Genomic DNA, 26,791 nt, shown 5'->3' on the forward strand with positions numbered 1-26,791 from the left:
ACCTTTGCTGTATTATTGGCATTCAATTCAGAGCTGCCCCACAGTACTGCTCATCACTAGATGTCCTCAGTTTCCCAGGTTGAATGATGGCAAACATCATTCAACCCACCACTTCTGTGCCCAGGCCGTCATGGATCTGCCCTGCCCATGACTGGACAGTGAAAGGAGAAACAACACAGTGATGACATCATCTCTCTGTCATTCTCCTCTTTTATCCTATTATCACGCTCCTTGTTAGCATATGAACTGACTGGCTCCTTGTGTTGCTCATACTGGAGCTCTGCTGTACAGGGGCTAAAAACAGGTAAATTCAGGTGCTTACGCTGTGTTAATATTAGTAAATGAATTATCTATTTCATCACATCCCAAACATAGGATGACTATTCTTCATTTCAGGACAGAGGGCAGAGCCATGAAAATTATTTATGTATGCCCTATGAGCCATTGAAGACATGGTTTCTATGTGCTGCACTGATGATAGCCAAGAGCCTGAAACAATGATATGCAATTTGGAACAAATGGCTTTTTAACATTGGGCTATATCTGCAATATACCCCAGTGCTGATGGGGCATAAAGCAAAGATTTGCATTGCCCACTGCCCTGAACCTAACCCCTAACACTATACTGTATATTATTTCCAAAAGCTACATAGGTACATAGAGGAGCAAAAGTATTAACACAAAATCCATGCAATCCTGTGCTAAACATGAACATTACTAGTATCGGGACTAGGAAGCCAAAATCACGTTTTGCCCTTTATGGAGCAAATCCGCCAGTCTCTCTCTCTCTCTCTCTCTCTCTCTCTCTCTCTCTCTCTCTCTCTCTCTCGTTATTTTCCTTTTTCATTTCAATCTGGGGATTTGTCCAGCCTTACTAGAAATAACTTTGTGCAGGGAAATGCCTATTTATGAATTATTTCTGTTAAGTTGCGCATCTGATTTTTTTTCAGGGGGTTATTGTCCTTCTGAAGAAAGCAGCAGGATTTCAAATTTAGGAATGTGAAATGTTAATGTAAACAAATACAGCTATAGAAACTGCTGAGAAGTTTTTACTGTTTATTTGCTGTATATGAGTTGTATAGTTGCCACATGTAAAAAAAAGGCAAGCAGAGCAAAGAATGGACACGTGAAGCCCATACTTAGGGGTGTATTTTAAAATCAATTCACAGGGCTATTCATCCTGCAAAACTGCATGTATATTCATTCTGTGTGAATGCTGCAAAATTGAAAAGTACTAAGCTAATTTTTCTCCAGGAAGGATGTTCCTATTTCATAAGAATAGTACGAATCATGAAATTACTGCATTATGGCCACTAGATGGTGCTGAGGCTCACAGTAAATAAGTACTGTATTTATTGGCGTATAACACACACTTTTCACCCTGAAAATTGGGTGCAAATAGTGGGTGCATGTTATATGCCAATACTGCAATTTGGGCTGCCTAGGAGGGAACGGGGAGGGGGGCGGGACGAGCACCGTCAGATTTCATACAGCGAGAATCTCTTGTTTACTCTGTGGCCTCTGGACTTCCTTCCTGGGCTGGCTTTGGACCAGTGTTCTGTCTATCACAGAAGCCTGTCCAAGGAGGGGGGACTTTGTATTAACCACTTGCTTACTGGGCACTTAAACACCCTTCCTGCCCAGACCAATTTTCAGCTTTCGGTGCTCTCACACTTTGAATGACAATTACTCAGTCATGCAACACTGTACGCAAATGAATTTTTTGTCCTTTTTTTCCTACAAATAGAGCTTTCTTTTGGTGGTATTTGATCACTTCTGGGGTTTTTATTTTTTGCTCTATAAATGAAAAAAGACCGAAAATTTTGAAAAAAAAACGCATATTTCTTTGTTTCTGTGACATAATTATGCAAATTATTAATTTTTTTTCATAAATTTTGGCCACAATTTATACTAATACATATCTTTGGTAAAAATAACCCAAATTAGTGGAGATTATTTGGTCTTTGTGAAAGTTAGAGAGTCTACAAGCTGTGGTGCGAATCGCACAAAATTGATCACATCTGATGTGCTGGTGGACTATCTCGCTTCTTGTGACCCCAACAAGTCAGGAAAGTACAAATACCCCCCAAATGACCCCTTTTTGGAAAGTAGACATTCCAAGGTATTTACTAAGATGCATGGTGAGCTTTTTGATGTTGTCATTTGTTTCCCACAATTCTTTGCAAAATTAAGATTTTTCTTTTTTTTTTCTCCACAAAATTGTCATTGTAATAGGTTATTTCTCTCACATGGCATGTGTATACCACAAATGACACCCCCCAAAAAATTCTGCTACTCCTCCTGAGTATTACAATACCACATGTGTGGGACTTTTTCACAGCCTGGCCACATAGAGAGGCCCAACATGCAGGTAGCGCCATCATGTGTTCTAGGAACTTAAATTACACATCTAACTTGTTGACTATTTATTACACTTTTAAAGCACCAGGACAATGACACGTGACACTGATGACAGATGGCACTGATACGTGGCAATGATGACACGTGGCACTGATGACACATGGCACTAATATGTGTCACTGATGACAGATGGCACTAATATGTGGCACTGATGACACGTGGCACTTATACGTGGCACTGATGACACGTGGCACTGAAGACACGTGGCACTAATACGTGCCACCGATGACAGATGGCACTAATACATGGCACCGATGACGCGTGACACTGATGACAGATGGCACTGATACGTGGCATTGATGACACGTGACACTGACAACAGATGGTACGTGACACTGACAGGTGGCACTGATGACAAATGGCACTGATACGTGGCACTGATGACAGATGGCACTGGGGACAAATGGCACTGACAACAGGTGGCACTGGGGGCAGGTGGCACTGGGGGCAGGTAGAACTGGGGCAGGTAGCACTGGGGTGGATGGCACTGGGGGCAGGTAGCACTGGGGCGGATGGCACTGGGGCAGGATGGCACTGCTGGGGGAGGATGGATGGCACTGCTGGGGGAGGATGGCACTTTTTTTTTACTTTTTTTTTTATTTTTTTATCAAAAAGCAAAGCAGAACGGCTGCCGCTGCAGCCGTTCATCTCTCTCCTCTCACACTCTGCCTGTGTGAGGAGGGAGAGCGGCGCTGAGAGATGATCTCATATGTTTACATATGAGATCATCTCCCATTTGATCGCGCTGATTGCCGATCGTGCTGTAAACGGCCGCTGTGATTGGCCGTTTACAGCGATCTGTGTTTGCCTGTCCCCGGGGGACACGGCGAACACAGAACTTCCGCGATGTGCGCCCGCGGCGGCACGCATTGCGGAAAAAAACATTAGGACGTCCAGGGACGGCCTCCCAGACGAACGCGCCTGCTCTACGGCCGTCCTTTGGCTATAGGGCGGGTGCGAGGTGGTTAAAGAGGAGGCCAAGTAAACAGGAGATTCTCGCTTTATGTAATCTGACGGTGCTCATCCTGTCCCCTCTGAGGCAGCATTAATTTGAGATGAGGCTGCAGATGGGCACTGATCAGGCTGCATTCATGGCAATGGTGAGGCTGCAGATGGGTATTGATCAGGCTGCATTCATGGCAATGGGGAGGCTGCAGATGGGCATTGATCAAGCTGCAATGATGGGAAATTGTGAGGTTGCATATGGGCGTTGATCAAGCTACATTGATGGGTAATTGTGAGGCTGCAGATGAGAATTGGTCAAGCTGCATTGTTGGGCAATTGTGAGGCAGTAGATGGGCATTGATCAAGCTGCACTGATGGGCAGTTGTGAGGCTGCAGATGGGCATTGATCAAGCTGCATTGATGGGCAATTGTGAGACTGCAGATGGCATTGATCAGACTGCAGATGGGCAAAAGCAAGGGTGCATTGATGGGCACTGACCCTTATTTTGCTTCAAAGTTCTTTATTTAAAATGTCTTTTTTTTTTCCTGAAACGTCCCTCCTAAAATGAAGGTGTGTTATAAGCCTGTGTGTTATATGCCAATAAATATGGTATTTATTTCTATGAACATATAGTGGCCATGATGTGGTATTTTGCCGATCCACACTATTCTTATTAATGAAGGACATCCAACCTGGGGAGAAAATGGCTTAATCATTTCCAATTTTGCCCCCAATCACACAGAACAAATGTACAAGGCGTTTTGCAGGACAAATAGCTTTGCATTTTTTTTTTTATAAACATATTCTTTAGTCTTCTGATGGATCATTTTATATATGTAAGAGAGCAAGGAGGAAAATAACGCAACTAAGCTATGTCCTGCAGTTATTCTTAATATACTGACTCTATTTAGTGCTTATAAAGCCCCATACACACTATCAGTTTGTCTGCTGAGTTTCTCCTTCAGATTTACCAAAACCATGTAGTGTAAGGGCTGCCTGATTGCATACAAATTGAAACTTCTAAGGTTTGACCTCACATTATATGGTTTTGGTAAATCTGAAGGAAAAACTCAGCAGAAAAACTGATAGTGTGTATGGGGCTTTACACTTTCTGTAAGTAACATCTGTGTAAACAACATGCTCCGACTTCAGAAAAGTGTGTTTTTTCATGCTAAGCATAACCTGTCCTGTTTGTAGATTACAAATTATGCCCCACCCACCCTCTTTATAAGCTCCTCCCCAATCCAGTTGAAACCTTGCTTTATTTTAAATGATTGTTCACCTGAGCTTTAAAGGTAGGGCATGCCTCTCTGTGCTACTGACAGAGCCACATTACCTGATTTTGCTCAAGTAAACCAGCCTCAGTCAGTCTGTTCATCCATCCTTGTCTGTGTCTAACAGTATTTGTCGGCTTGTGTCCATTCATCACAGTCTAGGTACATCCTTGTCTGTTCTGTGACTATTTGTCACTGCCTGTGTTCATTACTGTCTGCCGCTTAGTAAATGTGAGTTTTGATTTACTCTTATAAAAAAAACAGAAAGTATCCCCTCTATAAAATATTTAGTTATTAGGATTTACTTTGGAATTTCAAGACCATCCTGTCCATTGCTTTGTGTATTAATATAGTCTTCCAAATGCTTGATTAATGCTGATTTATGTATGAAGTGTCAATATCCAAATATATAATGGTTGAATTTCTTCTCTATTTTTGGCTATATACTAGCAAAGGTCCAGGGTAACAACATGTGCTAATGAAATACCTACCAATATCTGAAGCTGCCCGTTCTTACAGGAGTTTGGAGAATCCTCATTTTCATCACTGCGGCACCCACCCATTTGGCACTTCACCACTTCTTGAATCTGCCCACAGAAAGACAAAGACAATTAGTAGATACTAGATGAATGCCAACTCCTGATTTTTTAAAATGGTCTAGACTCAATTGAGTACTTTGCTAGTGTTTTAGTTTCTAGTTTGCATGACTAAACACATTCATACATCAACCAATCTGTTGGGCGATGAAGCACAAAAGAAAGAGGGATATAAAAGTCTTCTATCAAGTCAGTTCATCTAGAGTAATGATCCTTAATCACAGACATGGTGGTCACTGCAACCTTTCTGTGACACTCACAAGGTATTTATGAAATGTTAATGGAGCCACCTTATTTTTATGTGGTCACACTTCATTTATGGGCAAATAATTTCCTGCTTTTTTTGCAGTACTTTTATCACATTAGCATAAATTATTTAACATTACAGATTTTTGGCAGTAAGATTAGGAAGACCAAAGCAGCATTAAGAAAGGTCTCTTAGATGTTCAATGTGACAACTTCACATAATGTTCTCAAGGGACTGTTCCATATATTGCCCTATATTTGTCCTTATCCTAATGATTGTTGTCTACTAGAGGTATGACACAGAGAGATTGATTTACTAAATACACTGTTCCCTTTACAAGTGAAATTGCAATCTGCAATGGAGCTTAGTGAATGTGGTGAATACCCAATCATGTGCAAGGAAAAATTAAAAAACAGCCTTTTTGCTTCCACAATATGTATGATTCAATTCAGCAGAGCTTCACCTCATTCACTAAGCTCTAGGTAAAATTCCCTTTCAGGGTGCATCTGCACTTGCAAAGTGAAAGTCTATTAGACTTTAATAAATCAAAGTGAACAGTCTATTTGCTTTAAGTGAAAAAGGTAAATATAATTCTAGAATACGTCATTAGAGGGGTCACAAGCAGTAGGAAGAAGGTCCTGATTCTCCTATATAGATCGGTAAGCCTCATACACACAGGCTGAATGTCAGGAGACATCGGCTGGTTAAAAAAAAACAAAAAACTGCTGACATTCAGCCTGTGTGTATGCCACCCTGTCCAACAGAAGCCACTTGGCCGACTTCTGTCGGATTAGCATGCTGCAAAACCAGCAGACGACCGACTTCCGATCAGCGATTTCAGTCAATAACGGAGAGCGCTGATCAGAGTGTTCTGGCAGGGGGGCTGTCCCCCTGTCAGAACATCACAGCTCAGCAGGGGAGACCGCTATACTGACTTTGCATAGTTAGTACAGTGGCTCTGACCGAAGATGACAGTTTTTTTTTCGTTCAACCGCTGGTTTGAATGAAAAAAACTCAATGTGTACCATGCTTTAGTGAGACCTACTGTTTCCAGTTCTGGAGCCCTCACTTACAAAAAGATAGTGATAAGATAGAACGAGTTCAGAGACGGGCAACAAAAATGGGGAAAGGTCTGAGGGATAAAACATAACAGGAACAACTTCAGGAACTTAATATGTAGAGTCTGGAGGAAAGAAGGGAAAGGACAGATGCGACTGAAACCTTTAAATACATCAAGGGGGTGACTCAGGACAGTATTTTCAATATGAAGTCAAGATCAAGAATACGGGGACATGACCTCACATTAGCAGGAGGAAACTTCAAAACTAATCTTAGAAAGTATTATTTTACCAAAAGGGTAGTTGATGCTTGAAATATAATTCCAGAAGAGGTAGTCAGTAAGTCAATAGTAAGTGGATTCAAACTTGCTTGGGACAAAAATAAATCTATACTCAGACAAAAAAAAGTTAACAAAAAAAATAATGTATAGATTACCAAAACAAATGGGGCAGACTCAATAGACCACTTGGTCCTTTTTTCTGCTGTCACTTTTCTATGTTTCTAAGCCCACAGTGTAACTGCAGGTGACATTGCAGATTTGAGTACCAGGTGTCACTGATGGCTGAATGCCTTTACACTGGTATGTAGTATAATCAGACCAATGTAGTAAAAATCCTTCTAGACTGGTCCAGTTTAACATCAACCACAGTATAGTTTTCATGAGAACAGCTTCTCTTTTTAGCTAATGGTATCTGTGATTCTACTAAAGAAAACAATTTTTCCATACAACACTTATTCATAAAGTAAAAATAATAACACAGCATTACTAGTGACAAACAGTATACGATCTGAAATAACTTAAAATGAAGCCCAGACTACAGATAATAAAGTATCTACATATTCTCAACACGTGGTAAAGGAGTTTTAGAATAAACCCCCAATGACCTCTCTAGCTGCTTGTACTGTGAAGTCATTTATACTCAAAGGTCATAACAAAAACTCTGAAGTCTATATTTAGGGCTTACTGTGCTTACACTTGTGTTGCCCTCTGAAGACTTTGACAGGTAGCTGGGAAGTGTTATCTAACCTCCTCACTGCTTGTTCTAACCCTGTATGTGGTTGCAGTTTGTAGCACATCACAATTGAATAGGTTGCAGTCAGCAGCGGTACTGCCCACCGATTGCTATAGGGATATAATGTTTGCCAGGGCATGTGTACAACCCCCTCCAGCTGTCTTTACAGCTTAAGGCAGTGGGGCAGTATAGCCATTGCTCAATGGCCAATTTTCACCACCCCACCTTTCCCCCAACCGCAATTGTAAACTAGGGCTTAGTTGCCGACTTGCACCTGGTGTCATAGGAAATGACGATCTTGGATTCCAGTGCCTCTGGTGTGAAATTAGACAATTAATTTCTTCACAATGCCTATAGCTACAGAGTTGATTGAGGGCTTTGTCTGCAGTATTTTTACTGCATGTTTGGAATATATAAATACTTGGATGTACATAGCCTAGGCACAGGTTCGCCCACAGATACTAGAGATTGCTTATCTGCCATCAGAAAACAGTAATGTGTGACTATTACATATACTCAAATTCCTAGGCTTGGCTAACCATTCATGTTTATGCCTAGCTAAGGGGGTATAGAAAGTTGTATATAAAGAGGTCAATGAAGTTATCTCCCATCTTACCTTGGGGGGAAAACATTAGTGATTGAAAAAGGTTTTCTACCTGTCATACTTTTATTTCCCCACAATAAAAGTATCTGTTTGAGGCTTCTCTATTCATTCATTCATAAAAATAAACGTGTTGCTTAATATGACTAAAATTAGCCAGGTTAGGCAACTGTCATCTTGTAGTCATGTAAACAAATATCCACCTAAGTAGGAGAAACAGACCATAAGTAGTGTAGGCAGGTTTTTACCTCCCGACGCAGGAAGCAGTGAACAGTGATGATCACACAGCCTTGTACGGAATTGAATACTGCAAACAGAACTTGGAAGAGAATGGATCGGCGGTCGGTCATAGCTAGAACTGCAGACATCCAAGTAAGAGCAAGGAGAGGAAGTACCACGCAGGAGCTCCAGAGAGATGCCCTGTGATAAGGGAGGGAGACACGGTGCATATAGGAGGGATATTGAGCGAGAGAAAGAGGGGAGAAGAGAAAAACAGAATGATAATGGGAAGTGCGAGGAAAGATGTGGACGAAAGAATAAAAATAACATAATTAAGGCAATAAAAGTGAGAGAGAATGAAATAATAAGATATGGAATAAAAAAATGTCAGAAACCCAGCAAATAATGTGAAAAGGGGAAAATGAATGAAAGAACGGACAAACAGACAAAGTGGAAAAGTAAAAGGATTTTGAAATGTTGTTGAAACAGGAAGAGTAATTAGAAAGGAGAGAAAGGTTAACAGAGATGGAGAGCCATGAAAAGCAAGCGAGTGGTAAGCAACACAATAAAATGCACAGCGACATGGACAGAAATGCCAGAGGTGTGGGTGAGGAGAGATAAAAGATCAAGAATCCCAGGTTAGGTGTGTGCAGTCGCAGTGCTGACAAATTTCTGCTTGTGGCAGTTTCCCCTGACTTCAGTAAAGTGTGCTGGGTAATGCTCATATGGGTTACCTCTCCTAGCCTCAGGAAAGTGACAGAAGCATTAAATGCTTCTATGGGTGTCATGCACATGAAAAGACTGGAAAAGGATCTGTAACTGAGCTCTTCTAATTAGAGGGTAAATGTGGCTTCGGAGACAATAGAAAAGACTGGTGACAGGCACACTACTCAGGACTTGTACAGAGAAGACACCACACTGTGCAGGTGACAACTAACACACAGTGACCTCTTGCACAACCTCCCTTGCCTGTCAATTAAATTCAACATTCACCTTTCTGAAGAATTTGGGTTGAGTCAGTAGTCATCAGGTTTGAAAATAGTATTTATTATTTATTCTCTTTGTGCACACATGGGCTCTTGACATATCCATTGTGCTCTAGCAGACATAATCATGACTTGCCTGCTGTTATGTGGCGCCTCCGGATTCAGCCATTAGGAGAGAAGTAGGGGCTTAAATTGGATCTCCAACTAAACTAGTAGGATGGGGTAACACCTATGTTGGGTTTTTATTCCCCTCTGTGATTATGATGGGAAAATTATTTGTCACCAGGGCAGAAAGTAAGGGAGAATCTAAAATAACAGTTGTCACTGGAATAGAAGGAGAATAAAACCTCCCAGTGGGAACATCTGTTGAAATTATTCCTAGGTTTTCAAAGATTTTCACTCACTTGTGTTTCTGAAAAAAGTAGTGAGAAGACACCTCTCCAGTGACAGTGATCTCCAGACATAGATGCCAGGAAAACTGACAGATGTTCTAACCTGTCCCTACTGTATCCACAATCAGAGCAAACCTTTTGGCTGGAGTTCCATTTTAATCTTCTGCTTTTTCCTTGACTGTAGACACAGTTACATTCTACATATACAGACACATTGGGGGTTATTTACTAAAATTGGAGCATTCAAAATCTGGTGCAGCTCTGCATAGAAACCAATTAGCTTGCAAGTTTTATGGTCAAAGCTTAATCGAACAAGCTGAAGTTAGAAGCTGATTGGCTACCATGCACAGCTGCACCAGATTCTGAATGCACCAGTTTTAGTAAATCAACCCCAATAAGTGAAAACTTTCAGCTGGGCACAATGGATAATTCAAAATCCAGCATAGATAAAAGGGAATACTATAGGTGATACATACTATAAATACATTGGACGGTTTCATTTTGTGGTTAAAATGATGAAATTTTCCCCAAAGATAAAATTATACTTTAGTGGAAATATGTATAAAATTCAGAAGGAAAGAATCCCTATAGAGTATAGCACAAAAGTTACAACACCCCGCATATTTTTTAAATATTTTATTATATCGTTTCATGTGACAACACTGAAGATATTACACTTTGCTACAATGTAAATTAGTGAGTGTACAGCTTAAGTGTAAATTAAGTGTAAATTTACAGTGTAAATTTGCTGTCCCCTCAAAATAATTCAACACACAGTCATTAATACCTAAACCGCTGGCAACAAAAGTGAGTACACCCCTAAGTGAAAATTTCCAAATTGGGCCCATTTAGCCATTTTTCCTCCCCAGGGTCATGTGACTCGTTAGTGTTACAAGGTCTCAGGTGTGAATGGGGAGCAGGTGTGTTAAATTTGGTGTTGTTGCTTTCACTCTCTCATATTGGTCACTGGAAGTTCAACTTAGTACCTCATGGCAAAGGACTCTCTGAGGATCTGAAAAAAAGAAATGTTGCTCTACATAAAGATGGCCTAGGCTATAAGAAGACAAGACCCTGAAACTGAGCTGCAGTATGGTGGCCAAGACCATACGGTGGTTTAATAGGACAGGTTCCACTCAGAACAGGCCTCGCCATTGTTGACCAAAGAAGTTGAGTGCATGTGCTCAGCATCATATGCAGAGGTTGTCTTTGAGAAATAGACGTATGAGTGCTGCCAGCATTGGTGCATAGGTTGAAGGTGTGGGGGGTCAGCCTGTCAGTGCTCTGACCATACGCCGAATACAGCATCAAATTGGCCTGCATGGCTGTCATCCCAGAAGGCAGCCTCTTCTAAAGATGATGCACAAGAAAGTCCCCAAAAAATTGTACTGAGGAGTACAAAGACAAGTGTGTCTTGCCTACAGCCAAGAATGGTGGTGGGAGTGTCATGGTCTAGGTGCATGAGTGCTGCTGGTACTTGGGAGGTGCAGTTCATTGAGGGAACCTTGAGTGATATATTGAAGCAGAGCATGATCCCCTCCCTTTGGAGATTGGGCCGCAGGACAGTATTCCAATGACCCCAAACACACCTCTATGACGACCACTGCCTTCTAAAGAGGTTAAGGGTAAAGGTGATGGACTGGCCAAGCATGTGTGCAGACCTAAACCCTATTGAACATCTGTGGGGCATCCTCAAATAGAAGATGGTGTCTCTAACATCCACCAGCTCCATGATGTCAGCATGGAGGAGTGGAAGAGGACTCCAGTGGCAACCTGTGAAGCTCTGGTGAACTCCATGCCCAAGAGGGTTAAGACAGTGCTGGAAAATAATAGTAGCCACACAAAACAATGACACTTTGGGCTCAATTTGGACATTTTCATTTAGGGGTGTACTCACTTTTGTTGCCAGCGGTTTAGACATTAATGGCTGTGTGTTGAATTATTTTGAGGGGACAGGAAATTTACACTGCTATACAAACTGTACACTCACTACTTTATATTGTAGCAAAGTGTAATTTCTTAGGTGTTGTCACATTAAAATATATAATTAAATATTTTCAAAAATGTGAGAGGCGTGAGATACTGTATATTCCGCTAAAAATGTACATTGTCTGACTGGTTGATAGTGGCGACATATGCAAACTAAATAATATCATCTGCATAGGAATATGTGAATGAGTGTTTGTCCTACTGTGTATGCAAATAGAGTGGGGCAGATGCAGAGCACAGGACACTAACACAGCGTTGCTGGCAGTAGCTGCAGATAGCTTTGCACTGGGCAGCACTCCACATGTGGAACAAATCAGAGGCAGGTTCCTGCAGGAAATCTCAATTCTGCAAGAGCACATCACAACAAGCACAGGAGCATGCAAAGTAGTGGCAGTTCATTAGAAGGACAGGAATAAGACAAAGAGGATCAGGTATATTTTAACAGCAAGATAAAAAATACAGATAGCCAGGTCCAAAATACATTTACAGATGTAGATAGATTTATGGAAATATATATATTTAAATATTACAAATTAAAAGGGTGATACAAAAAAAAAAAGTCACAGATCATATATTGTGTGTGATTTCATGCAAAAGAGCACATACAGTTTAATGCATGCATAAAAGAAGACAAATTTACACATCAATATAAAACCCATTATACAGAGTAAGAGTACATGGGGAATGAAGGAGGTTGGGTTGGCAGGGGAGAGACCGGAAGGAGCAGATAAGAGGAATATAGAGACAGACGGTAGAAGCCACAGAGGAGTGTAGAGCAAATGAGAGAGATAATAAGAGTGAAGATGGGAGAGAGAAATAAAAGGCAGTGTGTTAGATCAGCTCCGGACTAGCAGGAAGGCAGCACCTGGTTAGCATGAGATGGATACAAGGAAAGGGAACCTCCATCACCATCACCCCTTTTTCCGGTTAAGGCTGGCCATACACAGAGGACTGTTTGGAATATATCTAACCAAAAAAAGATCCTCCTCCCACTCAACATATGCTATGTTAATTTAGTAGTATGCACCCACATCAGGGTGACTTACAGTCTCCTAAGTCTTACATTTTTATTAATCAGGGACACATATCATTTATATAGGCTGATTTTGAACAGGTGAGATGGGTAGTTGTACCTCATACCTCACCTGTAACCAACCAGCAGTAAGGGACTTTAGCATGCATGTCCCACCAGTAAGCCAAGTTATAAGGTTCCACCACTGGCTAAAAAGAATGTATATATGACCTTACAACATTAATTCATAATATTGCACATCAAGAAAACATTTTTACTATTAGAAGGCAAGGCTACTTGTTCTTCTATACTCTCCATAAATCAGATATATTGTCAAGCCACCCTTAGGATGAAGATCCATAAGAAGACTCTTTGATAGGCTAAGCAATAATCCAAAATTGCATAGCCGCTAGCCTTATAACCCGCATAAATAATATACATCCCCGATTAATGTGATAGGGCTTTTTCCCTACCACACACTGTTACCTTCTGTGCCAGGCACAGTGCTTTTCCACTCACTGAAAAACAGTAAGTTTAAGGCTGAGTAATTTCAGCCAAATTAGTTGTGCTTTGTTTTTTATCTAACTTAGATGTCCTGAGTTTATCCTTTGTTGTCCTTGTGCATTTCTTGTACAACTATTAGGTCTTCTTCCTCTAGCTTGAGCCTAATAAAATATTATTAATGCAGAACTTTTCATAGGACAGCATCAAGTGAGAATCGTATTTTGCTCCTTGACTTAAGAATCCCTATTTCCATTGAGTAAAGCTAAAGTGCTGTATCACTGTACTCTTTCCCCAGTGTGTGCAGATGAAGGTACAAGTGCTACTTGGAACTAATGGAGGTGCTACCATAGATGTAATGAAAAGATGAGGTTCTTTGCATAGGAACATTTTGAAAATCAATCATATTTAACAAACATCTCTCATTGTGTATGGCCGCCTTTAGCTAACCTGTGGCTCTGCAGATGTTTCTGAACTTTGAGTCACATTTGACCATGTCATCCAGCAACAACTGCAGAACCCTAGTCCCCCAGTTATTGCTAAAACTGGGGAGCAGAGGTACTGTCAGGAGAGCACACAGTAACCCAGGATCTCTGAAACATGGTATAGCCACTCATGACAGAAGGAGGTATACAAAACTACCACACACAGAAACACGCGGACATTATACTAACATACAAGCATAAAGACACCTAACATATGAGAACCTCAACCGTAAATCTGGGACTGTCTTTATGTAAAAAATCTAAACGCTAAAGCGTGTTTTGAGTTTATTAGTGATACATGTAATCAAATATTATATATACATACAGTATATTTTACAGTATATACTGTATTATTATGCTCCATGCATTAATAGTAAGTTAATTCATCAGCATGTTAATGCTGCTTAGATAATCAAATATGCATTAGGCTAATAAACGCTGACTACAAAATGACAAATTTGGGTCCTGTATAGCTTACATATCAGATAGGGGGACAAGTGCACCTGTAAATAAAAAATGTACCTTCGTTGAAAAGAGAATCAGCTTTATAATGCCAAGGGCTATTGCAGCATACACCATGTTCATTGCTCCCTCTCTTTTTATAATGAAGCTGTGTTCAGGGGCAGAGCATAGCAAATGATGACAATCAGCATCTTTGGATCAACTATACTGTGCATGGCAGATTTTATTTGCTCTGACCATATCCAGTCATTGGCCTGGCACATGCAAAGGAGCTTATCAGCATCTGGGGGCATCAGATGTGCCAGCCACAGGTAGTCAAGGCAGAGTAAAGCTTTTGTTTTTTGTAACACAGAACGTTTACGTAATTTGTTACACAGGGAAGGAAATCCAGTTTTTATTTAATGATGCACTGATGTCACTTTGAAGTGTATTTATCCAGTTTCACATATCTTTCCATGATCTAGTGTTATTCCACAGGTCAGAAGGAATGTGCTCTGGTTCCATCACGGCCCTGCAGCTCAGACATTGACTGATTACTAAGGAGAATGATATGGCTTGGTTACCCATTGTGACTCTTTAGGTAACGAAGAAGCAAGGCTTCCCTGAGTAATCAGCCTGTCTAAAAAGCAGCTGGAGATAACTAGCTAGAGAAATCCCCCCAGGCATCTGCCTGTCATGTGTAGTGCTGGTACCTGCCACCATTTATCATTGAGAACAGGGAGAAATTGGCTAAGATGCATGGCCATTTTTTCAACAGGTTGAAAGGCAAGGAAGGACTTGCTGTCACCCTCAAGCACTAACCCAATACAGTTGATCTTCAGATCATCATAACACAATGCAGTTATTGATTAATGTTGTTCATCTGATAAATCAAAGACTGGCTGTGTCAGGCCAATGGTAAGGTAAGTGCACACTAGCTCTTGAAATGTTAGCATTTGTTTGGGCATGCATGCCACATATCCCCTGAAGGCCACATCAGAGGTGATTATTGTCCACTTTGAGCACAGTTTCAGCAAACGTTACTCGTTTTCAAAGAACCCCATTAATGACACTTCACTTTTAAGCTGACTGCATGAGATAACACAAATGCAGTTTCAGAGAACCTTTTTTTTATCTATTATCTGCGAGCCTCCATGTCTCTGATGCTGAGAAACACATGTAGATGAATGTGACTTTTTCAGTACATGTAGGTGTCATTGGTGGGGGCTTTTACATTCACTGACTCCAGTGATCTTAAAGGGTCGAATCAGACATATTCGGAAACGTGGCCAGTCCTTATCAATATAATGTAGGTTCCAGTGGTGGGGAGTGCACAGATGCTGGGCTTAATTTACGAGACCAAAAATCTGTTCACTTTTCAAGGGGATTTTCCCCTGATTTTCCCTAGAGCTTAGTAAATGCTGTGAAATTTTACTTTGCAGACATTACCCAAACACATGCAAGAAAAAAATAAATTTGCTTGCAAATGATTGGATGATTGACAGTAGCAGAGCTTCAACCAATTCAGTAAGCTCTGGTATAGTATATTTGCTTTTAGTAATTCAACCCCATTGACTCCCACCGATCTTAAGGGGTGGGAATTAACAACATATTATTTTGAAATACGGTTACTCCCTTTTTTAAATGGCGTAGGTGTCAAGAGCCTGCGTGTAGGTTGGGAGGGTGTAAACAAGGACTCCCAATGAGATCAAGGAGTGGGCAAAAAACACACATTATTCTAGAATGTGACAAATCCTATTCAACATGTAATAGGTATCAATGGTTGAGGCTTGGTACAAACATTTTGGGGTTGATTTACTAAAGATAAATAGACTGTGCACTTTGGAAAGTGTAGTTGCACTCTAAAAGTGCAGTTGCTTCAGAGCTTAGTAAATATGCACAAGCTCTGCTGACTTCCATCATCCAATCATGTGCAAGAAAAAATGCAGTTTTTTTAATTTTACTTACATGTGATTGGGTATTCTTTATGAAGTGAATCTTTACCTCACTGACTAAGCTCAGGAGCAACTGCATTTAAGCATGCAACTGCACTTTACAAAGTGCACAGTCTATTTGCTATTAGTAAATCAACCCATAATTCTTAAAGTGGAAATAAACTCCCCTATCGTTTTCAGCCAAGGAAGCTGCCATCTTTGCCTCTGTTTAATCTTCAACTGCTATGGTGCTGCACATGTGATCCGTTATGACACCAGCCATTGGATGGTTTGATAGTTTGGCTGAGAGCACAGCCAATGTGCAGTTAGCATTCCCGGCATGCCTTTTTTTTTTAACTGTTTAAATCGATGGGTTTACTTCCACTTTAACCACTTCGTTACCAAGCCTATTTCTGAGATTTGGTGTTTAAAAATTAAAAACTGTTTATTTTGCTAGAAAATAATTTAGAACCCCCAAACATTATATATATATCTATATATAGATTTATATATAGATCTATATATATTTTTTTTCTAACGCCATAGAGAGTAAAATGGTGGTCGTTGCAATACTTTCCGTCACACCATATTTGCTCAGTGGTCTTACAAGCGCACTTTTTTTGGAAAAAATTCACTTTTTTAATAAAAAAATAAGACAAGAGTAAAGTTAGCCCAATTTTTTTTATATTGTGAAAGATAATTTTATGCCGAGTAAATTGATACCCAACTTGTCACGCTTCAAAATTGCGCCTGCTCGTGGAATGGCGACAAAATTTTACCATTTAAGATCTCCATAGGCGATGTTTAATAAATTCTACAGGTTGCATGTTTTGAGTTACAGAGGAGATCTAGAGCTAATACTTATTGCTCTTGTTCTACCGATCGCAGCGACACCTCACATGTGTGGTTTGAACACCGCTTTCATATGCGGGCGCTAATCACGTATGCGTTCGCTTCTGCGTGCAAGCTCGTGGGACGGGGCGCGTTTAAATTTATTTTACCTTTTTTTTATTTTTTCACTGTTCTTTAAAAAAAAAATTGTGTCACTTTTATTCCTATTACAGGGAATGTAAACATCCCTTGTAATAGAAAAAAGCACGACAGGACCTCTTAAATGAGATCTGGGGTCAAAAAGACATCAGATCTCATATTTACACTAAAATGCAATAATAAAAAAAAAGTTGTCATTTGAAAAAATTACAAAAAAAATGGTTCTTTAAGAGCTATGGGCGGAAGTGACGTTTTGACATCACTTCCACCCTGCAGTGTCCTGGAGACAAGTGGGAGCCATCTTCCCCTCACTCGTTGCCATGCACGGCTAGGAAACGGACCGGATCGCCTCCGCCGCTGCCGCCGGCTCCGGTAAGAGGCGGAGGGCGCCGGAGTGCGGGGGGCCCCTCTCCCGCCACTGATAAAAGTGATCTTGCTGCAAATCCACTGCGGCTACCACTTTTATCTGAGAGAGAATTTCCGGCTCTCGAAGAGGATACCGGGTTATGGTAGCTAGCTGCTCAAAGACAAGACGTTAAGGAACATCCTACAGGAAGGAAGTGGTTAAAGTAAAACTGGAGGCAAAACTTATTTTTTTTTTAATTTTGGACAGAAATTAAGATTATAACCCTGTCAGTTTTTTTGCAATCTCTTTTCCTTGATGGGGTCACTAATTCTGCTGACTCCAGTGACAATCAAAGCTTCACTTACTTTGGGATGATTTCCCCTCATATTCTGTTTTGGCTATAGGAAGGACAAAGAAATGAAGAGTCAAGGACGCATGGATTGCAATGTTTTTTTTGGTGCCCTGCATGTAGATTAAGGGATGGGTTAGGGGGGACGTTGCCCCTGCACCCCGTATGGTTTGTTTCAGAGATCAAATGATTTACATCCTAGCAATCATTTCAACTCCTGAAATCTAAATCAGGAAAAAGCCATTTGTCAAAGGGCTAAATTTTAACATCGAAAGCTATTGAAATGTTTTTGTTTCAACCGAGTTCTTCTATTTTAACTTGCTCTAAATGTACCCAAACACCATGTTTTATTTAGATGAACGGCAGGGAAGGTTCAGTAGGCTTTCCCAAAGCACATTGACATACTTCAGAACAGTAACATGTCTCTAGTGTGCACTTAACTCTCCTGGGTCAGAATCACTCACATCCCTTAGTGTTACTTTACAACCTAAGCCATGTACTTGGAGCAAAAATATATTTTTTTCCTTTATGGAGACCATAACATAATTTGAGTTACTGACCCAGAACGAGTATGCAGATATGTATTTCTGACCGCACTCTGACTCTTTTGATTTGCATACATGTTTCAGGTCAGTGACTCAGTGAGAAAGTATTGAAGACAGGAGGTCAGCATAATAGCCAGGCATCTAGAATTTGGGCCCTCATGTTTATTTTAATTGGGGTCTTGATTTATTTTGCTTCCAGCAGTCCATTTTAGACTGTCCTACCTACTTTTTTTACAGGTAAACAAGCCAAATGGGCAGAGTATGCTGCCATTTAGGAAAGGATTACATACACATTACAGATACACATTAATAATGTAAAAAAATAAAAAAACTCCACGCACTTTACACCATTGTACATATTGCATGTCAAACATCAGAAGCATACTGACACTGCAGACACAAATCCACACTGGTGCAACACTGATTAAATGATGCAAAAACACATCCAATGTATCTTGGCAGCCTAAGAAAGGGAAAGCACTCACCCAGCCCGCTGTTTTTTGGACTTGTCAGATATACCATCCCGAGACATTAATTTGTTGAATACAATTATGCCAATGAGCATGTTAACCTATAGCAAAGATCAGAAGATAGTTGAACAGATAAAACATTAATGTAGTCCGCAAACAAAATTACATTTTGTCAAAGCCAGGCTGCAAAGAAAGTAATAAACTTGGACATCATTTTTATTTTATAGGTTTAGAATGCCCTGTGGTGGCAGCAAGCGGGAGATCCAAACCATTGCTTAACATAAAAAGCATTTGTCTGGGTCTCCAGTGGTCTGACACGCCCCTGCAGAGTGCTCCAATCAATAGCCCTGGTTAGGTCCGAATTTCTGATTTACAGCATTCCTCAAGCACAGATCATTTTGATAACTACACACCCAAAAATGAATATCACTGTAAGGTGGAAATGGAACAAAGATCACAATGCAATATGTCGAACAAAAAAAAAAGCTATTTGCTATTTTAAGGACCTGACGTAATTTTAAAGTGTCACTAAATAAAATAAATTATATTTTTTAATGGCTCCGAACACACCTCTCCAGCACACTTCAATACACTAGTGTTTCATAGCAGCCCAATGCACAGGCACAGTGCTTTAAAAAAAATATCGGGATGTTTAGATCTATGTGTGTTGTGGTATATTGGCAGTCTAGTGATTGTGAATGAGCTGCCTTAACACAATACACATTAACATGCATGCTAGAACACATTGCAACACACTGGACAGGTGTAAAGGAGGCCTTAAAGTGTCACTAAACCCACATCATAAAAAACTCTCAATAAATTCTGTGTTACATGCTGTTCATACTCACTCTGTGACTATGAGATTTGTTTTCTGTATTCTGAAAAACTCCTGGTTGATCCTGCTGCTCGCTATCTTCCCCTTCTGTCGATGTCCCCAATTCAGTTGAGGATATTGCAGCTGTGGTGGCAACTCTGCACATGCTCGGTTTTCAGTGAGTTTCTATGCTGAGCATTTCCTTCAATTTGAGCAGCCCATGTGTCACACATGTGCATGTATACACAGAGATAAATGACAGCCCACTACCTCCCTCCTCCTCCTCAGATAGCAAGCACTTGAGCTGCAAGTTTCAAAATGACTTGCTAAGCTATTGCTAGACTTGCCAGGCTTCACAAGTTTGTTGCACGATTGCAGCAAATCCACATTGCATGACTCCAGACCAACATTCTTTGCAAACATTTTTCAAGTCTGTTGTATGTAATTGTTGAATTGTAATTGCTGCACGTTTTCACTTGCAAGTTGTACATTTGCAGAGCACTTAAAGTACAAGTTCTAGTTGACACTTTTCCAATTTGTAACAAATGTGTATGGCAAGAGCAAAGTTGCCGTGCGAGTCTACAGCAAGAGCTCTGCAAGTCTACAGCATGACAATTCAGCCACAGTGACCCCTGTGGTGGGATGACTACTGCACAACATAACTGAACCAGAACATGCAGCAGGCTTGCAAAATGTTTACAAAGAAAGTTGATCTGAAATCATGCAATGCAGACTTGCTGCAATTGTGCAACAAACTTGTGAAGCCTGGCAAGTCTAGCAATAGCTTAGCAAGTCATTTTCAAACCTGCAGCACAATTGCTTGCTATCTTCTGGGTTCTCAGCTTTAATAAAATAGATACCCATAGTAAAGGTAAATATGTACCTTAAAGGGGTTGTAAAGGCAGAAGGTTTTGTATCTTAATGTATTCTATGCATTAAGATACAAACCCTTCTGTGTGCAACAGCTCCCCTCAGCCCCCTAATACTTACCTGAGCCCCCTCTCAATCCATCGATGTCCACAAGGGTCTTGGCCATCCGAGACTCTCCCTCCTGATTGGCTGAGACACAGCAGCGGCACTATTGGCCCCTACCGCTGTCAATCAAAGTCAGTTAGTCAATGAGGAGATAGAGGGGGGTGGGGCTGAACCGCAGCTCCATGTCTGAATGGACACATGGAGCTGTGGCTCAGTTCGGTGTGTCCCTATAGCAAGCTGCTTGCTGTGGGGGCACTCAACAGGAGGGAGGAGCCAGGCGCACTGAAGAGGGACTCAAGAAAAGGAGGATCTGGACTGCTCTGTGCAAATCCACTGCAACAGAGCAGGTAAGTATTACATGTTTGTTATTTTTATAGAAAAACAGTTTACAATCACTTTAAATCCTAGTGAACTGATTGCCATCAACCCCTTGACAGATGTAACACGTTTTAAAGACATTTTTTTAAAATATCAGCTCTGTTTCTTTATAAGGTATATCCACAAATGTGCTTCTATGTATAAAATAGTAGGCAGACTTGGGGTACATTTATGCTATATTTAGAAGGTATTTTGTCCCCCAACAATTTTATTTCAATAGCAGTAATCTGTAGCTAAAACATATTTTTTAAGCTGTTCAGATGTAACATTGTGCTATGTTTGTGTCGGTTTCTGCATGCTTTGAAAAATGACACGCAGTATCTACTTTACTATAATGGAAAGAGCTTAGGTGAACATGTGTGCCCTTCAAACAGCCAATCATGTACTGAAGAATTAATTGTCTTCTTCACACTATTTCCTCTGCTTCGCTTTTCACCATGGTAATCAGACCCATTGTACATAGGTACCCAAGGTCACACAGCAGTGGTACATAATAACAATAATAAGAATAATAGTGAGAGAGGTTCCAGTCTAAAACTAAAGCTCTACATCCAGCAACCAACGTATGGAAAGGGCAGACTGGAGGAAAGTGCTACCTCCTAGCTGGCATCGTATCTGCAGAATTCCAAAAGAAGACAAAGGTGATGACAGTCACAGTGCTTACCAGAACAATGACAGCTGCTGGGCCAACAAAGGCGTAGAGTAACCCTCCTTCCAGAGAAAGCCAGCAGCTAGAGGTCAAATGACACAAGTAGTTAGACAAAGTAGAAATGTATGTACTGACTCGTCTTAAGAAATTCTGTTCAGGGGTGATGTAGGATTATTGTGCTGCACACATGAGAAGTATTTAATGTCGATAAAAAGGAAATGTCTGCCTGCATAAATTCCTGATATGTCACTATATACAGCAACCGTATCATTTTTCAGAAAAATCTGTACCCTTCACCATTAGCCACTTCCCGCCCAATGATGTCATATAACGTCCTGGACTTTGAGTGGAGATATCTGAATGATGCCTGCAACTACAGGCATCATCCAGACAGTGACGGCCTCTCATTAGGGGCACATGGGCGCCGCCCCCAAATCCACGCATGGATTTCTATGGATTTTTTTTCATAGGCACATGATTACAGCCTGAGGCTCTAATTGGCTTAAAAAAGGGGTGGGCTTGGGGTGCAGAGCACTGCGTCCTGAGCCCACCCTGTTATGAGACATTCGTGAATTAATATTCGCTAATGACTTCCTGTTTCTCCTCCCGGAGATTTAGGAAGCGGGTCCTAAGACTTGGCCGGGTGTCCAAAGAGCCGGGCCTGGGAGGAGAAGTGATGGCTGGGACACGGAGGATACAGAGGGGGGAAAGCCGAGGCCACAGTCGTGACCTGCAAAGGGTAAGTGCGGGGCTGACGGGGGCCTGGCGGGTGAGCAACCGGGGGGGTGGGCAGTGTTGTCAATGGTGTGTGGTGGCTGGCTTGAGCAACCGGGGGAGGTTAGTATAGGTTAACACCAGTCGCCACTGTATCCAGATATCTTTTTTTTCCAGCCAGCAATTCCCATAGCTCTCTTGATTGCTTTTACAGGAGGCGGGAGGGGACGTCCCCCCCTGGTGCAGCTCTTTGGTGCTTCTCCTGGGCTCGCCCGTTTGATCTTCAAGTCGGAGAGTGAATGCGTTGGCGGCAGCGTTTTACCATTTGTAAACACTGACTTTTTTCTGGGAAGCCTGAGATTGATTTTGTTTTGGGATCTCAGGCTTTCCAGCAACAAGGAGAGATCTGGGGACTTCTAAACCCCAGATCTCTCTGTAAAGAGGACCTGTTATGCCCTATTTTTTTAAAAGGGATATTTACATTCCTTGTAATAGGAATAAACGTGATCAATGTTCTAAGGAAAAAAAAAAAAAAAAAAAAATTCTGTATACCCCCATCTCCTTGTGCTCGCATGCAGAAGCAAACGCATACTTATGTCGCACGATCGCATATGTAAATGGAATTCAAACCAAACATGTGAAGTATCAACATAATCATTAGCGCAAGGGCAATAGTTCTAGCACTAGACCTTTTCTGTAATTCTAAACAGGTAACCTGTAAAAAAAATGTTTAAAGCGTCGCCTATGGAGACTTTTAAGTTCTGAAGATTTGGCGCCATTCCACGAGTGTGCGCAATTTTAAAGCATGACATGTTAGGTATCTATTTACTTGGCATAACACAATCTTTCACATTATACAAAACAATTGTGCTAACTTTACTGTTGATATATTTTTTTTTAAATTCATGAAAATATTTTTCCCCAAAAAATGATTTTAAAAATTGCTGTGCAAATACCTAGTGACATAAAAAATTGTAACAACCGCCATTTTATTCCCTAGGGTCTCTGCTAACATATATATATGTAATGTAATGTTTGGGTATTCTGAGTAGTTTTCCATGTGGATTTTTACACATAGGAGAGGAGTGCCAGAATATCATTGTGCTCCAATCCAGTGACTTTGCCTAAACTCAAACTATATTGTCAATCTGTAACAGGCAGGAGGAAACATTTCCTCTTCTCTCACAGTGATCAGACATCGTAACTTTGTAGCAAGTCACAAGGTGAGAGGCTGTGGGGCTAATCTAGTTCAGTCAATAACCGCACAGCACTGATCCACTATCTCATTCCAGGGAGTAGATGCTGACCACGGATCACTGAACAAAGATCCTTCTGGTGAAAAAGTGAGGCCATTGTCAGGAGGACTATTATGATTTCTGTGAGGGGTAATAAGTATCTGTGCAAGTCACACATTACTTAGCATACATACACCTAATATAAACAAATATATAGGATGCTAGGTCCGCACCATGTAATTATTATTATGAAATTAGATCATTATTATCAAATTAGATATAGGTTCTAGCACAGTTTCCATATACTGTATGTAAGGCTCTGTAATGCTAGGATTACAGTGGAAACCTTTCCATTATGAAATTTTCTGACAGGTATCTCATTAGAATTATATTGATTTCACTGTACCGTCGAACAGTTAATATGCAATAAGTACTTAATTATCTCAGTAGCAAACAGATTAATCATTTGTGTAACCCTAGGCTAACTGAGCTTTTCTCAGCAGTCATTGAGCAAGGATGCTCATCATGTTCTTGATACATGCATAACACTCATTGGGAGGCTTTTTATAGCTATAAATTACATTATATAAAAATATATATATAAAAAATATGAAAGCATAATAAAGAATTTGTGAAAGTTCCCAAAATGATTTCAAGACAAATATTATAATAACTTAAAATATTTATAAGCCCTTACATATACCCAATAAAGTGACTACCCTCAGGTGATACACAAAGATGAAATTAATCCTCCTACATACGTTGTACCTGTTTATCTGCAGCCCTCTCTTCTGAGAGCTTATTTGGGGGGATGGGACACCTCCCAAAACACAGCACACAGAAAACACAGTGAGGCTGTCAATGACAGGGTGTGTGCTGGAGCTCTCCTCCCCCGCTTCCCCTTTATCTTTTTGATTTGGGAAAACCTGTCAGAATGAGGCAGATGAGCACACACAGTGCTTTGGAAAGAGACAAGTACACAGTAATAGTGGGATGTGCTTTGTCCATACTTCTTAGCAGAAGTTTACAACCAGTTTAAAGTATTGCTTAAACATGCATTATAGTTTTCTTTCAAATAAAAAAGACTTACTAGTGGGGAGTCCCATATCCTTTTGTTCGTGTGAAACCAACAGACACAGCAACCACTAAAGCCGGTAACCCTGACAGAAGAATCAAACTATTTAGTATTTAAAATATATTAAGAGAAATTAAAAGCACATTCACTGAAAATTTAAGAAAAAATTTCCATCCCATTCATCCCACTTTATTCATCACTACAATTGAAAATGATTGTCGATTTGTTTCCATAACTATTAGAAAATTAAACAAACGTTCTGAAAATTAATATTCTCAAACAAAATTCTACTGTTGGTCAGCTAAACACATTTCCATGTTAAAAAAAAAAAAAACAGACTAGACTGACACTTTGCCTGTCCATATATCCAAGTTGGGTTTCTTTTTGCTGTCCCATTGGTCCATTTTTGTTGGTGGAAAAGTGTACTTTTAGTTCATCCCTTCTGGGTTCATAAACCTTGCTGTAAACTGCTATCTCGTGAGACAGCCTGTGCTTCTGGTCATTAGTTCTAACTCTATAGAAGCAGAGTAGGTAATTGTCACCTTGAGTCTCTTATTCCCCAACTTTGGTCTCCTGAATGGTTATAATTCCATGTAATTTGTGTTACTAAGGTCCATATCCATAGGTGTGCACAGAGAAGAGAGGAGGGAAGCCAGCAGCACTGCGAGGGTGCACCACAAGGACAACCCCGGTCAGTAGGGGAAATCCGCACCACACAGTTATTAGGGTGTGCCTAGGCACACTTGGCACGCCCCCTGTGAACGCCTATGTCCATATCAGATAAGTGATCCTGTATTTGGCTATAGGACATAAGCACCTATTTTACAGCATCACTCCCTTACTGGAAGGACCAGCCTAACCTCGCTTTATTGCAAGCTAACACTGTACAAAATCTCTATCTTCCGGTCAGCAAGTGGGTGATCCTGTAGAAACAGATGAGTGATTTATAGTTTTCTCTCCACACTTTCCAGTGATCCCATTTCTTCCTGTGACAGGATTGATAGTGTGACGGGGCCTAATGTTAACAAGTCACTTTGGGTAGGTATTACAGCACAAGATAGTTGGCATAGGGGGGCACACAATATAATTCCAGCCCTTTAAGTTAGTGGTAACTGTAAACAACATACTTTGCTTTCAAAATATGCTACAGAATATATAACTCCTTACTTTTGTTATTCTGTTACTAATGGGACCCATACAGTTAACAGACAAATAGGCATACACTTGGCTTATATTTTTGGCTATAATTTGTGGTTATCCTTTTTATCATTAGAATAAACATAGTGGTTTGACAACAGAGAAAGACTGTTTCACTTTATCAGCTCTAATTACATTGAGGACTGTGACATGGGATATTATTAAACTTCTGCGGTATTCCTATACATAGCAGTGCCACTACAGCAGAAACGAGAAAAGGCAAATTTAAAATCAACAGAATATAAATAAATAAATTATATATATATATATATATATATATATATATATATACACACAGTGGGGATCGAAAGTTTGGGCACCCCAGGTAAAAATGTGTATTAATGTGCATAACGAAGCCAAGGAAAGATGGAAAAATCTCCAAATGGCATCAAATTACAGATTAGACATTCTTATAATATGTCAAAAAAAGTTAGATTTTATTTACATCATTTACAAAAAAATGGCGTCTGCAAAAGTTTGGGTACCCTGCAGAATTTATAGCATGCACTGCCCCCTTTGCAAAGCTGAGACCTGCCAGTGTCATGGATTGTTCTCAATCGTCGTCTGGGAAGACCAGGTGATGTCAATCTCAATGGTTTTAAATGGCCAGATTCATCTGACCTTGCCCCAACAATCAGTACCATGGGTTCTTCTAAGCAGTTGTCTAGAAAACTGAAACTGAAAATAGTTGACGCTCACAAAGCTGGAGAGGGCTATAAGAAGATAGCAAAGCGTTTTCAGATGTCAATATCCTCTGTTCGGAATGTAATTAAGAAATGGCAGTCATCAGGAACAGTGGAAGTTAAAGCAAGATCTGGAAGACCAAGAAAAATATCAGACAGAACAGCTTGCAGGATTGTGAGAAAAGCAATTCAAAACCCACGTTTGACTGCACGATCCCTCCAGAAAGATCTGGCAGACACTGGGGTTGTGGTACACTA

General features: G+C 40.5%; 1 protein-coding gene across 9 annotated transcripts in view; it reads right to left on the reverse strand.

Annotated features, from left to right (window-relative positions):
• Positions 1-26,791, reverse strand: part of ADGRB2 (adhesion G protein-coupled receptor B2) — a 706,559-nt gene that overhangs the window by 36,381 nt on the left and 643,387 nt on the right. For 7 of the 9 annotated variants that reach the window (XM_077481962.1, XM_077481967.1, XM_077481965.1 and 4 more), the window contains 6 exons: positions 24,669-24,738; positions 21,645-21,711; positions 18,829-18,914; positions 11,990-12,085; positions 8,406-8,577; positions 5,133-5,228 (listed from right to left, as the gene is read on the reverse strand). In XM_077481962.1, the coding sequence (XP_077338088.1) occupies positions 5,133-5,228; positions 8,406-8,577; positions 11,990-12,085; positions 18,829-18,914; positions 21,645-21,711; positions 24,669-24,738 (587 nt within the window). The remainder of the gene's footprint in view (positions 1-5,132; positions 5,229-8,405; positions 8,578-11,989; positions 12,086-18,828; positions 18,915-21,644; positions 21,712-24,668; positions 24,739-26,791) is intronic. The other 2 variants (XM_077481964.1, XM_077481968.1) reach the window with 1 other exon arrangement.

This window comes from Lithobates pipiens, unplaced genomic scaffold (genome assembly GCF_037356315.1).
Source record: "Lithobates pipiens isolate NorthernLeopardFrog02 unplaced genomic scaffold, aLitPip1_a1.2 Scaffold_16, whole genome shotgun sequence".
In the NCBI taxonomy this organism is placed as follows: domain Eukaryota; kingdom Metazoa; phylum Chordata; class Amphibia; order Anura; family Ranidae; genus Lithobates; species Lithobates pipiens.